The sequence below is a fragment of the Telopea speciosissima genome, chromosome 1, assembly GCF_018873765.1.
Source record: "Telopea speciosissima isolate NSW1024214 ecotype Mountain lineage chromosome 1, Tspe_v1, whole genome shotgun sequence".
Lineage (NCBI taxonomy): Eukaryota > Viridiplantae > Streptophyta > Magnoliopsida > Proteales > Proteaceae > Telopea > Telopea speciosissima.
The window spans coordinates 18,254,859-18,270,500 of NC_057916.1; the positions used below are offsets into that span (position 1 = coordinate 18,254,859).

The window sequence follows — 15,642 nt, forward strand, 5'->3', positions numbered from 1 at the left end:
GGTCTCCAAAAGGTATGCCCCAAAACATGTGTCTTTTCCCACAAGACTTGTTTGTTAACCATTCAAACAATACCTCTAATAGATACACCCATTGGCTATTTAGGTGTCTATTAAGAAAGGACACAACCCTCGAACATACTTTTTATAAAATAAAATAATATTTTGAATACATAATTTTTAATTGTAAAATCATTTAAAATTCCAACAGTCATGGAGAGCTTACCAATCCATCTCAACTACGGCGTAATTTTGCAAATTATGTCATCACCAATAGCTTCTACTATTCTTTAGGTGTCTGAGTGATCATGCACATTAGATCAATGGTTCACACCAATGTCCAAAATCTGTAAATACACCTCTAAAACAGGATTTGTCTGCATCTTTGGAAAGTTAAACCGCATCCAAAATTCTTCCTCTTTGCTTGGAAAGTTTTAAAGGGGAGTAATTCCGGCAAAAAAGAGCGCCTTTCGATCGGTTTCTTCTCTCTTAATAGAGAACGTCTATATTGTAACCAAGACTCAAAGACCAATTGCTTCTACTTATTTTTTTGGTTTTCATTAAAAAAAAGTTTTTTTTTTTTGGGGGGGGGGGGGGAGGTTCTTGTCCGTCGCTATGCTTAGTGAAGTATAATACTTCACTATTTGTCACATGACAGTACATGGGTTTGTCTCATCCATGTGAGAGGATTGAGCAAGCATCTCAATGGTGCAATTAAAGCTTAAAATGAGTAGAAGAAGTAACTAAAATTACAAAAGATGCCATTGTGTATTTTATACTCATCTCCATTTTATGGCATTTTGATAATTTTACTTAAAACTTTGAATCAGAGTTTGAGCAACATTCCTTTGTTTATTTTAGACTAAATTTTGACTCTTAAGATGTATGTGGGGTTCTCAATCGCAGAGACTAACTTATATACTGTCAAATGGTAAATATTGAAACATTATATTTCACTAGGCATAGTGACACTTAATATAACTTTTTTTTTCTTCCATAAAATCAAAGGTGTAGAATTACTAGCAATGGTCTATGAAGCATTATGGAGAATCCGGATCAACTACCCACATGGGGATGGGTGGGACAGAACTGAACTCCATTATGGATTGGGTGGTCAAACATATGATGAGCCTCATGACTCATAGGCCCCTTCAAGCATGAAAATAGATTGAATTGTAAAAAGGTGGCCCACGCATTTCCCATTGTCCATATGGTTCTTAAGTTCTATAATGGACCACCCACTAAATTGTTGCCTTGATCTTGCCCTAATTTCAAATCCAAAGATGGGCAAAGGCAAGGGTTGACAAGTAACAGTTAATTTTCCTTTTTTGGAAAATTTTCTTGAGGCTGGTCGGGATGTGGGTCCCATTGAATACAATATTTATTCTCTTTTCATATTTTGGTCAGATGAGTTGGTTCCACATATTATCCAATGATGCCTTGACACGTGGCAGAGACAACGCCATGTCTCTATTACATCAGGTCAAAAGGCTTTCTAATTTGGGGTTGGGAGACGGGAGTCGCCTTCAGGAGAAACGCAACATATCTAGTTAAATTTTGGGGGAGTAGATACTGATTGAACGGTCCAGATCAATGAGATATCTTTTCGTTATTGATATGAAGACTGGGTATCAAACCTCATCGATACCCTTTTTCTGAGTCTATACCTTTTCCGCATATTAAGCTTATTATTTTTTTCCGCGCGATTCATATTTATAAATGTTCTTGCGTTTGCTTTCTTTCTTCTCTGGGTAATTTGGTTTTACTCTGTATATATTCTGTTTTTTTTTTTCCCAAAATTTTTTTTCCCTCCTCTACGATTCTGCTAATCCTCTTCACGAAAAGTTTGTCTCCAAATCCGCCATTTTCTATCTCTCGCTTTAAGTCTGTATCAGGGCTTCAAATCGTATGCATACCGTTAATATATGAATATCTTCAGTCAGTTTTGATCCCGAAGATCTGAATTTATCTGAAATGGATGACTGCGCTTCCGACGACTTCGCCGATGGGGCTCAGCGTCCCATGTCAGAGGACGAAAGTGTCTACTTCGTTCCTTACTGGTACTTGTTCTTCTGGTTCTATTTTCCTGATTTCATCTTCTCGATTGATCTTATTAAGAGTTTGATTCTGCATCTGAAATTAGTTGTTCCGTTGAACTAAAAAATTAGGGATATTATTCACCCATAACGTTTTTTTATTTTCTTCTGTAATTAAAGGACGACGGGCATTAGTTTAACCGGTAGTTGGATGCAGTTGGTATTGGTCTCTGTTGTTTGCGTTTGGGAGATGGAGGTTGTTCATTAGTTCCTAGTAACACTGATTCTGTGTCTGCTGAATGGTGTTGATTTCAGGTGGTGGAGAGAAGCACAAGAGCCGTCTTCTGGGGATACTAATGAGAATAGAGGGATTTTATATACAGCTCTATCTACTTCTTACGGAGGACCGTTGAAGATCATTAACAACATATTCTATTCGGATCTCGTTTTCAACCTTAGGAGAGAAGAGGATTCTGGGCAAAATGACCATGCTGAGGAGGGAATTTCTGGCCGGGATTATGCATTGGTTCCTGGGGAAATGTGGTTGCAAGCTCTCAAATGGTGAGGGGTGAATTGGGATGAATCTTGTTATTTAAATTACTTATTTTTGCTACATATAGATTTTCCCTAAATGTTTATCTTCTTTCATTGGAGATCTAAGATCTAGTTCGGAGCTCAAAATTATTAGAAAGAAGGAAATAAAACATGGAATGGTAATCTATTCGTATCACATTCTTTTTCAACGTACTTTCACAGCTAGTGTGTATTAGGTTATTGTCAGGGTGCCACTTATGCTTCAAATATTAGAATTTGTAGTGGGCTTCATTTATTTGCTGTAAATACCATGCCTTAATTCTCTTGCTTCTGCTTTTCGAAAGCTAGATACATCTTATTAGGGATTAAACACCTAGGGAGAAAGTCTTCTGGTCTGGTGATCCACATAACCAAGCCATGGTCAGTTGTCTACTTCTGCAACGTGGCAGATCAGATTGGACTGAAATTTTGTGGATAGGTAGATCCCAAGGTCCCTCTACTCACATGTCAAGTTTCAGCCTAAATGGAGCTGGTCAAGAGGCAAGAAAGATCATTAAAAAATCTGGGAACTTGGCATGGGTGCAAGGACTACCGAGGGGGTGCATGGTGTATGGTATTACATGGGGGCAAATGATTGAATTTGTGTCTGAAATTTGACATTTGGTCTATCCAGACCATATCCTAGGCATTTAATGGTCAGTTTTACCATTGGATCCTTGCACGTGGTGGAATTAGGTGTCCCCAACCAGGGACTCCTTAGCTGGTCTACTGACAAGGGAAACTTTGCTAAACACTTATGGTGTCTATTGGAGAAAAATCAATAAAAGGATTCGTTGGATAAATTGTAGTTCTATACACTTGCAAAAATGAAGTAAAGTTTCTGGTGTAAATCAATTGTTGTTACTTTATTTTGTCATTAAGTGTGCCTGCTTGAAGAATTATGGACTTGTAATTCATGGGTTATTGCTTTCTCAACCCACGCTCTTTTCATATGTGCTCATAACTACAAGTTTGGATTGAAATGATATATTGTTTTTGCTCAGTTAATGAGTTCATTGAGATGTATTACAATAGCAGACGAATTTTTGGGACTTTCCCTCCCCCCCTGCCTCTCTCTTCCTCCCTCCTGTTTAAAAAATTTAGGTGTCAAAGCAAATGTACTGCAGTATTAATATGAATGGAAAATGTATTTGTCCAACTCATTATTTTAGAGCTAATTAAATTCCTATTTAGTTTTTCTGTTTCTTTTCTTTTTTGCTTTATTTATTGTTGTAATTTTTTTGGATCAGACTTACATCCTTTATATTGATGTTTGTCCTTTTGCACTTGTAGGCACAGTGATTCTAATGTGACAATGAAGGATGGTAGATCCTCTTTGGCTGCAGAAGGTGATATGGCAGATGTATACCCCTTACAACTCAGGCTATCTGTTATGCGAGAAACAATTTTGTTGGCTGTGAAAATTAGTAAGAAGGTCAATCCTTCTAATTCCATTTTGCATTTCATTTCCTTCAAAATCTCTCTGACGCAGGCTTCGGATGTAAAGGCTCTTTAAATACTATAGTTGTTAAAGTTGTACCGTGGGGGTACATCTTTTTATGTGTACCATGTAGTACCATGATAGGGGAAGTGCCCCTATCGTGATACATTGCCTTATTGCTTGATGTCTTTAATTGTTAGTAGGAGTTAGTAGTTAGTTGTCTTCCTAGTTTAAGTAAAAAGAGAGTCCCAGTGCATGAGGCTCCCGCTGTTGTAGGGTTTGGGAGGGGCAAATGTACGCAGGCTTACCCCCGTTTCATGGAGAGGCTGTATTCCTAGTTTAAGTAAGTTCCTATTCAGACTATGGTTGTAAGTTAGACAGATTATAAATAAAGGAGAATAGCCTACGATAAATCTCTAAGGTGAGTGTATCATGGTTCAGCATCTTTCTTCTCTTCTCCCATCGTTTCTTCTTCTTCTCCTCCTAAGCATTGGTTACTGGTGTTACAGGTTTATACTCTTCTAGTCTGCTACATGGTATCAGATCTTCAATAATCAGACCTAGCTACACTTGATTCTGGTTTTGAAGTTCTAAGGAGTCTCAGTTTCTGGGTTGCAGCCCCTATGCTGCTTCAATCTACATAAGGCCATAGTTAAATAGTTAATGGTGATTCAATGATAAACTAGGGTGTCTTTTATCTGCATCTTACCTTCCATGGAGTGACTAATGATCTGCAATTAATATTCTGTGATCTACAATCCTGGTGGCAAGTTCTGGACATATTTTTTTCTCTCTCTGTGGAGATCTTCGATTACTCTACATCAGACCAGCAGATGTGTCTCTAATTTTAAGGGTCTGTTGATCTTCATGGAAGGTACACTCGATGGTATTTCTGGACTGATCAGAGTTTCTGATCTTCTTCAGTTGAGTTTCTCCATTATGACATGCAATACTCTGTTTTTAGAGGGTTTTTTTTTTCAACCTCAATTTCTGCAATTAGTCTGCATCTAACCAGCAGACTTCTATAAGATTTTTGGGATCTTATTTCTCCCATCTGGAAGGATATTCGAATCTAATTTTATGTCATTCTGAGCTGCTGATTTGCTGCTATTGGTGAACACCTATATTCTGAACTTTTGGGCTTCAGATTTGACTAATATACTCTTCCTGGTTTTTATATCTTCATCTATTGCATCTCATCTTGTGGGGACTTTATTTCCTGTTGGTTTTACTGTTATTCTCCTACTTTAGAGACATATCAGTCCGTGTTGCTGTTGAGGATTATTTGCTGGCCAGAGGTATCTAACTTCGATTTTTTTTGGTTCTATCGGTTTCTTATGTGTTGCTGATTGTGCATGATGGCTGAAACTAAATCGACATCAGACACTGTTAATGTCAAGATTACCACTATTAAACTCAATGGAGTTAGTAATTATCTACTTTGGGCTTAGGCATTCAAGGTATATATTAATGCGAAAGGGAAGTTGAAATACCTTAAATCTGACCCACCTTCTACTGATTCAAAGAACCAATTGAGATGAAAGCCTATGAGGAGTCGATGGGTGAGAATGACACTGTCCTCATGGTTTGGAACAGTATGGATCAGACTATTGCAATCAACATTATGTTTCATTTTATTGCCAAAGGAGTATGGGATGACTTGAAGCGGATCTTCTCGTAAGAAAAGAATATCATCCGTGTCTATAATTTATATGAGTAACTATTTTCAGTTAAGCATGGTGACAGATCCTTGAATACTTCAATGCCTTTATGGGCATCAGAGAGGAGCTCAATATTCATCAGCCGCTTACTACCAATTTGGAATTGTTACAACTTCCGCGGGAAGAGTTTTATGTTGCAAAGTTTATGGCAGGATTAAATTCGGATTATCAGTTTGTCAAGAGTCAGTTATTTGCTGGGGAAAAGGTGCCTTCCCTTAATGAGTCTTTTGTTCAACTTCACCTTATTATTACTTCTTCCAGGCCTGATATCTCAACCTCTCCTAAAGATAGCTCTACATTTGTCGCTAGCCGTGGCCGGGGTTCTAACTTCTCTGAGAGGGCATGGCTACTATGGAGGTCGTGGCCATGGAGGCAAAAGTATAGGTGGCCAGCATAGTGACCGACCCTTCAGACAATGTTCCTTTTGTGGCAAGCTCAATTATACTATTGATACATGTTGGGCTAAACATGGTTGACCAAAGTGTTAGCTAATTTTGATGTACCTTATGTTAGTACTGCAAAGGTAACTTTTGGCGACACCCATACTACATCTTCATCAGACTCTATGTCTCGAACTGACTATAATCACTTATTAAAGCTTATCCATACAAGAAGTAGGATAGAAGGTGACTGAACAATTTAATGATTTAGTTAGTTGGCTAACAGAGAGAAGATATAAAGGTAAGTTTGGAACATGAAGAATAGAGTTTAAAATAGGAAGAGAGAGAAGGTAAAGCGACATAGCCAGATTTAGACACCTGAGTAGAGGAGCCATCAACAAGTATGACTCTAAAGGGTGATTAATCTTCTGAAAGGAGAAAAATACATGGGACTCACCAATCATATGAGAGGTGGCACCAGAGTCAATGACCTATGGTGTGGAATAAGAGGAGGCAACAATGCGCTAATACTTGAGTGAGCAATAGAAGCAGTAGATGTAGATGTTTGAATTTGCTGAATACATTTAAGTAACTGATTTCCTTCAGATGTAGAAGCAAGGTTGGCATTAGAAGATGACATTGCTGTAGAACTCTGATAAGAAGTAACACTGTTAGCCGATAGCAGTTGAGCCCACTCGAGTTTACCAATGTTTACCCAACATATTAGCAGTATGATTCATCTTTCCACAGTAAGTACACTGATGCATCCCTTGATTTGGTGTTGTCCTTTGCCTTGTTCACCACCACGGCCTCGGCCTCCCTATGAACTTCAACCTCTGGCAGGACCCCACTATTTGAAACTAGTGCTGAATTATCCTTAGATGAGGTCGATTCAGATTTGGTGAAGGAGGGAGACACAATATGTTGAATCCGACAAAATGCATCATTCATAAATGATATCTTCTCGCTTGCAAGTATTTATCTTTTGATAGGTTGAAGGTTAGAGTCTAACCTAGACAAAAATTTAGCAACCATGAATTCTGCACATTGAGATTTAAGAACTTCAATATTAGTAGAAAGAGGTTGGTACACATTGAGTTCCTCCTACATGCCTTCTAAAGAATTGTAGTAGTCGCCAACAGATTTACCATTCTGCTTTAAGGAGAAGAACTTTTCTTGTAAATCATATATGTTGAACATAGTCTTATCTTGAGAATGGTTTTCTTTGAGATCATTATAGACACTCTTGGCTGTGGCATGAAACATTACTTTGACAACCACAAAAGGCTCCATACTATTCTACAACCAACAAAGTACTGTGGCATTTTCCTTAGTCCATTTCTTATACTCAGCAGAAGTCGTAGCGGGTGGTGGGATATTGGGATAGTTAGATAGTCTATCTTCCGTTTGGCAGTGATATAAACTCTAACAGGTTGTGCCCAGAGAAGATAGTTGGATGCACCATTATGCTTGGTAGATGTAATTCGAACATTGAGGGAGTCCATGCGGGGTTTTGAATAGCCCATTATGTGTATATAAGAATAACCAGCACAGTACATCAATGGAATCACCACAAAACCGACATAACAGTTCCTTTAAAACTTAAAAAGGAAAATTTTATAGGACTGTCGTACGACTGGTTATGATTTATGGTGCGGAATGTTGGGCAGTTAAGAAGTATCATATAGATAAACTCAGTGTAGCTGAGATGGATGTGTGGCAAAACCAGGAATGATAAAGTAGGGAATGATCATATTAGAGCTGATTTGGGAGTAGTTCCAGTACATGATAAGCTACGAGAAAGTCGTTTGAGGTGGCATGGCCATGTTCAATGGAGGGCCTTTGGATGATCCACTACGGAGGAGTGATTTGATTCAGATTGAAGGAGCTAAAATTGTATAAATAGGCTAATTGCTTAATTGCGTGTTATTATGACATTGGTTGGATATCCTTATTTATTGCTTCTTTATGGCGTACAATGCCTAAAAACACTAGTTTTGCGTGTGTCATAAGCATATTTATGCGTATGTAACGTCTCTTAAAATCAGCTTTGAAGACGCTCTCTAATACAGATACTTGACTCCTTCATATACATTGCACTTGAGTGTTATTTTCTAAACTCCAACTGTGCTCATAGTTTCATCCCATGCAATACAGCTTATATGTAAGTTCTTTTTGGCATGTTTGATGTTCTTAGGTTGCCGCACTCCCATGAGACAGTGCTTTATACTTGGTACTAGTCTCTCCAATTGTTGGACAGATAGAGCACCCCTTGCAATTGGATGCAAAATTTCTTGGATGATCTCCATCATATGCCCTCCATTGTTTGGATTTATTGTAGTTTCTTCTGCCAAATCAGTGGGGGCTGATGTGGCAATTCAATAATTGGATAAGGAACAATGTGAATTGGTCATTTGTCAAATCCAGCGGTTAAACTCAGTTATATGGCTGACGATGTTTGAACCTTTTCCCTAGCCATCTAAATCTTTACCAGAGCTGACCTGTTGATTATGCCACTTAGTGTAATGCTTTTGGGATAACAATGAGTCAGGGAATGGTGTAAAAAATAGTCCACAGAGCCTGGTCTCCCACTAACATGTTTTATGGTGGGTATTTGGGGCTGTGTGATAGGCTTCTCTCGATGGACCATGGAAGCAACTCAACTCCTATGTACATATTTCTACCATCAGTTCATGTGTGGGGATTTTATTATTGTTGCTTCCTAGCTTATATATTTTTCAATACTGATTAACATTTAGTTCTTGATGTTTCCATGCTTTAGAATTATAAGACTACACTTGTTTGTGTACATGCTTATTTATGTTTCACATTTTAAATTTTAATTGTGTATTGTACAGGACAATACAACTGAACTCTACAAAAGAGCCTGCAAGATTTTCAGTGTTGAATCTGAGCTGGTAGGCTTCCCAGTAATCAATATAAACTTGTTTGTTGTAGCAGTTGGTTTTTTGCAGAATTGAATGACTTATTTTCGCTAATGACAGGTACGCATATGGGACTTCTCTGGGCAGATAAACCTGTTTTTCAAAAGTGACAGAAATAAGTTTCCTAAAGATGGTCAGCGTCTGTCAGAAGAGGTAAGTAGCTAATGTGTTTGATGGAAGTTTTCTTAGTTTATTCAACATTGCATTTGCATCAATAAGCTTATGCTAGAAGGGCTTGCGCATCTTTGATGTTCTTAAGTTCTTTTTCTGTATGCTGAAACCTGAAGGGTGTTCTTCTGTTTCTTAGTAATTGAATATAATCCAATCATCCTACTGATCTGTAAAAAGGGATGCATCCTACGCAATAATATGTATTTCTGAGTTATATGTATTGATTGGATATATAGTTCTAGGCATCACTCATTATATCCAATTATTCTTGAAGTGGTTCACAACAACAACAACAACAACAACTCAGTCTTATCCCAAATAAATGGGGTCGGCTACATAGATCCCTGCTCTCCAATCAGCTCTATTCGAGGTCATACTTGATACAAGGCCTAAGCTATGCATGTCTTTCCTCACCACTTCTCCTAAGGTCATTTTAGGTCTGCCCCTGGCTCTTTTAGTTCCTTCAATCTGAATCAAATCACCCCTCCATACTAGAGCATCCAAAGGCCTCCGTTGAACATGGTTATGCCACCTCAAACGACTTTCTCTTTGCTTATCATGTATCGGAGCTACTCCCAAACCAGCTCTGATATGATCATTCCTAACTTTATCCTTCCTAGTTTTGCCACTCATCCATCTCAACATCCTCACCTCTGTTGCTAAGTTTATCTATATGATGCTTTTTAATTGCCCAACATGCCACACCATACATCATAGTCGGTCGTATGATTGTCCTATAAAATTTTCCTTTAAGTTTTAAAGGAATATGCCGATCACACAACACTCCGGATGCACTTCTTCACTTCATCCATTCTATTTTAATTTTCTGTGAAACATCATTTCTATATCACATTCTTTATTTATGATTGAGCTAGGATACCTAAAGTAATCACTTTGCAGAATCTCCTTGATGCAGGGCATCCTATAGGTCCACAAAGCCTAACCCAACTAAGAACTTATGTGCGCAGGCCCAAGCCTGGCCAGCAGCAGCAGGCCTAGCAAATGGCTAGTCCTCTTGGGGCTAGGACCAGATCAGGCCACTCTTAATCCACTTTCCCTAACCCTCTGTATTCCTGTCTTTTGAGTTTCCCTAAAGTGGCTTTATTATATTGTGGCTAAGTCCTATGATTTCCCACCTCCTTAGATTGCATTTAATAATTAATACCATGTAAGGTTGATATATAAAGCCACATCAGTATTTAGGCATTTATGGTTGTAACCTAAAGTCAATAGTGGTTATAGCCTAAAGTCATTTGTGGCATTTATGGTTGTAACCTAAAGTCAATAGTGGTTGTAGCCTAAAGTCATTTGTGACATTTATGGTTGTAACCTAAAGTCAATAGTGGTTATAATCTAAAGTCATTGGTGGTTATAACCTACAGGCATTTATGCCTCTATCCTCATGCTATATAAAGAGACTATGACTGCTCATTGCAACCATGAATTACAACTAGCAAAATCAATCTCCTTGTGAGTTCATTACTTGTTAGCAAGTGGCCTTAGGTGGATCTTCCTTGGTGGATCTCCAAAGGTCAGGGTATCTTATATCTCCTATTTCCTTCTTCCTTCATCAATCCTTACTATTTGTTCACTGTCATTTTCTGTTGCTACTATTGGCTGCTGCTCACCATAAATCCACCTTTAAAGCACTCCCCATCATCCATATAAGCCCTAGCCGACAACACCTAACAACCCTCCGTCAAATTCCATCGACTCTCTTTCATCACCACTAAAACCAGCCCCTAACCATTCTATTAGAACCTACTGTCGATACCACAAAACCCATTGTCACTTACCTAAGCCTCATAGCCATTAGTATCCTGGTTCATAGTCATTTAGACTTCACCACTCCCTTCCACCAATTTTCACCACCTCATTATCCGTCCTTGTGTAACCAAAGTTACACACTATATACTCCGTCTTCGTTCTACTTATCTTAAAACCTTTTGATTCCAAGGTTAATCTCCATAACTCTAACTTGGCGTTAATCCTTACTTTTGTCTCATCCACCAAAAAACATTGTTAGCAAAAAGCATACACCAAGGAACCTCGTCTTGAATTCTTTGGTTAAATCATCCATGATAAGCGCAAAGAAATAAGGGCTTAAAGCTGATCCTTAATGTAACCCAATTGTAATTGGGAATTCACTACCTTGGCCTCCCACAGTCCTTACACTTGTCATCACACCATCATACATATCTTTAATTATGTCCACATATTTACTTGAAACACTTCTCTTCTCCAGTACTTGCCAGATTAATACTAGGGTCTATCATAAACATTTTCTAGGTCAATAAAGACTTATGGAGATCCTTCTTGCACTCTCTAAATCTTTCCATAAGTTTCCTAATTAGGTAAGTAGCTTCCGTCGTGGATCTTCCTGGCATAAAACCAAATTGGTTCTCCGTAATAATAATTTCTTGTCTCAAGTAGGTTTCAATTACCCTCTCTCATAATTTCATAGTATGACTCATTAGTTTTATGCCTCTATAGTTATTGCAGCTTTGAACATTACTTTTATTTTTTGAAAATTAGAACCGCGGTGCTTCTCCTCCATTCATTTGACATTTTCCTTATGCTCATAATCTTATTAAACAGCTTGGTTAGCCAAGATAAACCATTGATTCCTAAACTCTTCCACACTTCTATTGGGATCTCATTTGGGCCTTGTGCCTTGCCTTCTTTTATCCTCCTTTCATATATATCTACAACTTATGGTGTCTTGATATAATGTAGTCTTTTGGAATACTGTTACTCGAAGTGTCTTCATTTAGTAGGCTGCAAAAATAACCTTCCCATCTCTTCTTAATGTCTTTATCACTTATTAGTACTTTGCCATCTTCACTTTTAATACATCTAAATTGATCGCGATCTCTACTCTTCCTTTCCCTTGCTTTAACTATCTTATAAATAGCTTTTCCCCCTTTTTGCTCAAATTGTTATAAACATCTTCATATTTTTTCATCCTTTTTTTTTTTGGTAGAACTTCATCCTTGCTTTTCCCGTATTCTTCTTAGCTTCATTTCTGGTAAATTTAAACCTTTGTAGATCCTCTACATCCTTAGTCCTTTGCCATGTCTTAAAACTAGCTTTCTTAGTCTTAATGGTTGTTTGAATCACATCATTCCACCACCAAGTCTCTCTAGAGGAATGACGTTCGATTTACCTAGGACATCTTTAACAACCTTCTTAATATAAGTAGTAATCTCATTCCACGGTATTAGTGTCTCCCTCAAATTCCCACTTTCCTTGTTTGACCACTTCATTAGTAAATGACTTCAAAGTATCTCCTTTTAAGCTCCACCACCTTTTCCTAGGGCAAATAAACTCACCTATCTTTTGATTTTGTGTAGTTAGGCACATATTTATGACCACTAATCTATTATCTATGTTGTGTGGTTAGGCTCTCCCCTGATATAACCTTACAATCCTTATATAACAATCTATCAAATCTTTTAGTTAGGAAGAAATCTATTTGGCTACTGTGATGTCCACTTTTGAAGGTAACTAAATGCTCCTCTCTCTTTTCAAAGTAAGTGTTTACAATGGATGAATTATAAGCCACAATAAAATCTAAACTTGAGATTCTCTCCTCATTTCTCTCTCCAAAACCATGTCCTCCATGTAAACCTTCATAGCCTCTACGATTTTTCCCAACATGTCCATTCAAATCACCCCCTATAATAATCTTTCTCCTTAACGAAACCTTGCACTAATCCATCCATGTGTTCCTAAAATTGTAACTTACTCTTTTCATCCAATCCTACTTGAGGTGCGTAAGCGCTAGTTATATTGACGACCTCTTTCTCCAACCCAAGCTTGATGGATATAATCCTATCTTCGAATCTTTTAACATCTATGATCTACCACATCATTCTTTAAATCTTTATCCACTACTATGCCCACTCCACTTCTATTACTTTTATCCTTCGTATACCAAAGTTTAAAGTTGTCCAACTCCTTAGCATTTTTATCCTTCCATCTAGTCTCTTGAATACAAGCTATGCTAATCCTTCTTCTCCTCATAACATCTATTAATTCTAGAATCTTACCTGTTAAACATCCAATGTTTCAAGATGCTAATCTAATCCTACGCTTTTGGACTAGCTTCTTTACCCGCACTCGTCCACAGTGCGAGAACCCTTGCCTACTTGTCACCGCATCCAGGTGCCAATGTGGCGCGTCGCTTAGAGGGGGCGCCCTAGCTAACCCTTGCTCACTTTTTGACTACACCCGGGTCATAGTGTAGTGCGTTGCTTATTCTGTCGGGGAACATCCTAGCATAACGTTTATAATATAAGGTTGTAGAATCCATGTAAAAGGGTTTGGCTGGGGTTTTGTTTTCATTGCCAGCTGCCGACCTGACAAACCAACCCTCCTCCTTTATTCAGGTTTGGGACCGGCAGCAAACACTAGCGGAGTTATTCTTGAAGTGGTTGTTTTCTGATATTCTAGTAACTATTGGGTGCCACTTTTAGATTCCTCTAATTTTTTCTAGTTTCTACATGTTTGTTTTACATGACTTGTTTTCCATTTTCTCTTGTTAAAATCATTTACCTTCATTTGGACATACTTCATTTGCTTTTCTTATTCAGACACATTTGGCATGGTGCTAGAATCTTGTTCAGAGATGTTTTTTGCTGGTAGTGACCCAGAGTTAGATGCTCAAGTAGAATTTTTAGCATTCCAAAAAGAAATAGGGATTGAAAAGATTCAAGAGGCCTGTACTCATGTATTTTTCTATATTTAAATTTCACAAGTAGGTCAATGTTTGATCTTAAATACTATTCTGGGTGAGTTTCCAAATCCATATCGACTTTGCAAGTCAGATTTTTTAACATGCATCAGCTTTTTTAACATGCATCAGCTTTGGACTCTTGAGTTCATATCTGTGCAGCATTGCCAGTTTTGTTCCGTCACAAGTATTTATCTTTTTCTTAAATATTTATTTATACATCTTCAACATTATATTTGTAATTTCTCTCCTTTCTGTTCTTTTACTTTGTACGAAATTTTCTCCTATCTCTCTCATTGAATTTCAATGTTAGAAGCTCTAGTTTTTGTGAATTAAATTAGAAGATTAAAATTTGGTCTCCTAGGTGTTGGCGTATTGTCCATGTGTTGGGAGCCTATGGTACTTGTGTTAGCTGCACTCTTCTTTTTGTCTCAATGTGGTGGTTTGAGAACCTGAGTAGTTTGATGGTTTTTACCTATAAAGAAAACTGAATAACAGCATTGAGAACATATATTTTATCCAGGTTGAGTATGTGAGTTCTATTTCATCTCATCTCATGAATTTTTTTTTTTGAAATTTTCTTATATAGTATCTGGGAAGAGAAATCCTTCCCGTCAGCCTTACTGAACACGAAAAAGGTATCTTTTATCCCCAACTTTTCACTTTCCAGTATCTGGCTTACATTAAAGCCAAAATAATTCTTCAATATCCTCTACTTTTCAAATAATAAGGAATGATAACTTCCTCTTCCTTTTCATTTTTCCTTCTTATATCCTAGTGACACCTGCTGTGTCCTGTACTCCTGTCTTCCTTTTCCATTAGCACAGATGATTCAGTTGCACAAGACAGAAGGAGCTTGTTAGGTTACCAAAAAGTTCTCCCCCTCAACTACTTCTGAGTTCTACACATCTATTCAAGGGGCTATATTAGTCCCCCCAATCCTCTGATTTCTACATTATTATGCTATTCATCTTTTTATCAATAAAAATTTGGGAAAATTACACTGCCACCCCCTGAGGTTTGTATAAAATACAGGCCGACCCCCTGTGTTTCAAAATTGTACAGCTACACCCCCTCAGTTTTGGTTATTTGTTATAGTCAGCCCCGTTCCGTTATATCAGTCCCGTTATGTTGTACGGTGTTGGTAATTCATGACCTAAAATGACTAATTTACCCCTAATAGTCATTTGAGCTTCCCACCCCCTTCCCCTGCCCTGTTACTTGAACTAAGGAGCTTCCCACCCCCTTCTGGTCCTCTGCAACTTCAGAAGATGGCGATCTTCTGAGGCAGTGTTCATCGCCATCCCATGCCTGCTACACGAACCGAGAAGTGCGACCAAAGTACCGACGATATCTACTGAGTCCATCACTGAGAACTGCGACGTGGGATTTGCTAAGACCATCACCGAGATCTGCAGGCAGCGGCGACAACCTGCGACGACAAGGAGGTAATCCCTTTTTTTCATTTCTGAAGCTTCATGGTAGCAAGAAACTCTGTTAGGGTTCTTATTTGTTGCATCCAACCATCTCGATTTAGGGTTTTGCATCCAACCATCTTGATTTAGGGTTTGCATCCAAACATCTCGATTTAGGGTTTTTTTGCAGAACGGAGGAGTCGCTCACCACTTCTCCCCCCTTCCAAT

At 38.1% G+C, this 15,642-nt stretch overlaps 1 protein-coding gene across 1 annotated transcript in view; it reads left to right on the forward strand.

Annotated features, from left to right (window-relative positions):
• The first annotated feature begins 1,848 nt into the window (after positions 1–1,848).
• LOC122643168 (ubiquitin carboxyl-terminal hydrolase 8-like) overlaps positions 1,849–15,642 on the forward strand; it is a 48,356-nt gene continuing 34,562 nt past the window's right edge. Inside the window, exons 1-5 of the mRNA XM_043836821.1 lie at positions 1,849–2,057; positions 2,349–2,594; positions 3,900–4,041; positions 9,007–9,066; positions 9,154–9,246. Of these exons, the coding sequence (XP_043692756.1) occupies positions 1,972–2,057; positions 2,349–2,594; positions 3,900–4,041; positions 9,007–9,066; positions 9,154–9,246 (627 nt within the window). The 5' untranslated portion in view covers positions 1,849–1,971. The remainder of the gene's footprint in view (positions 2,058–2,348; positions 2,595–3,899; positions 4,042–9,006; positions 9,067–9,153; positions 9,247–15,642) is intronic.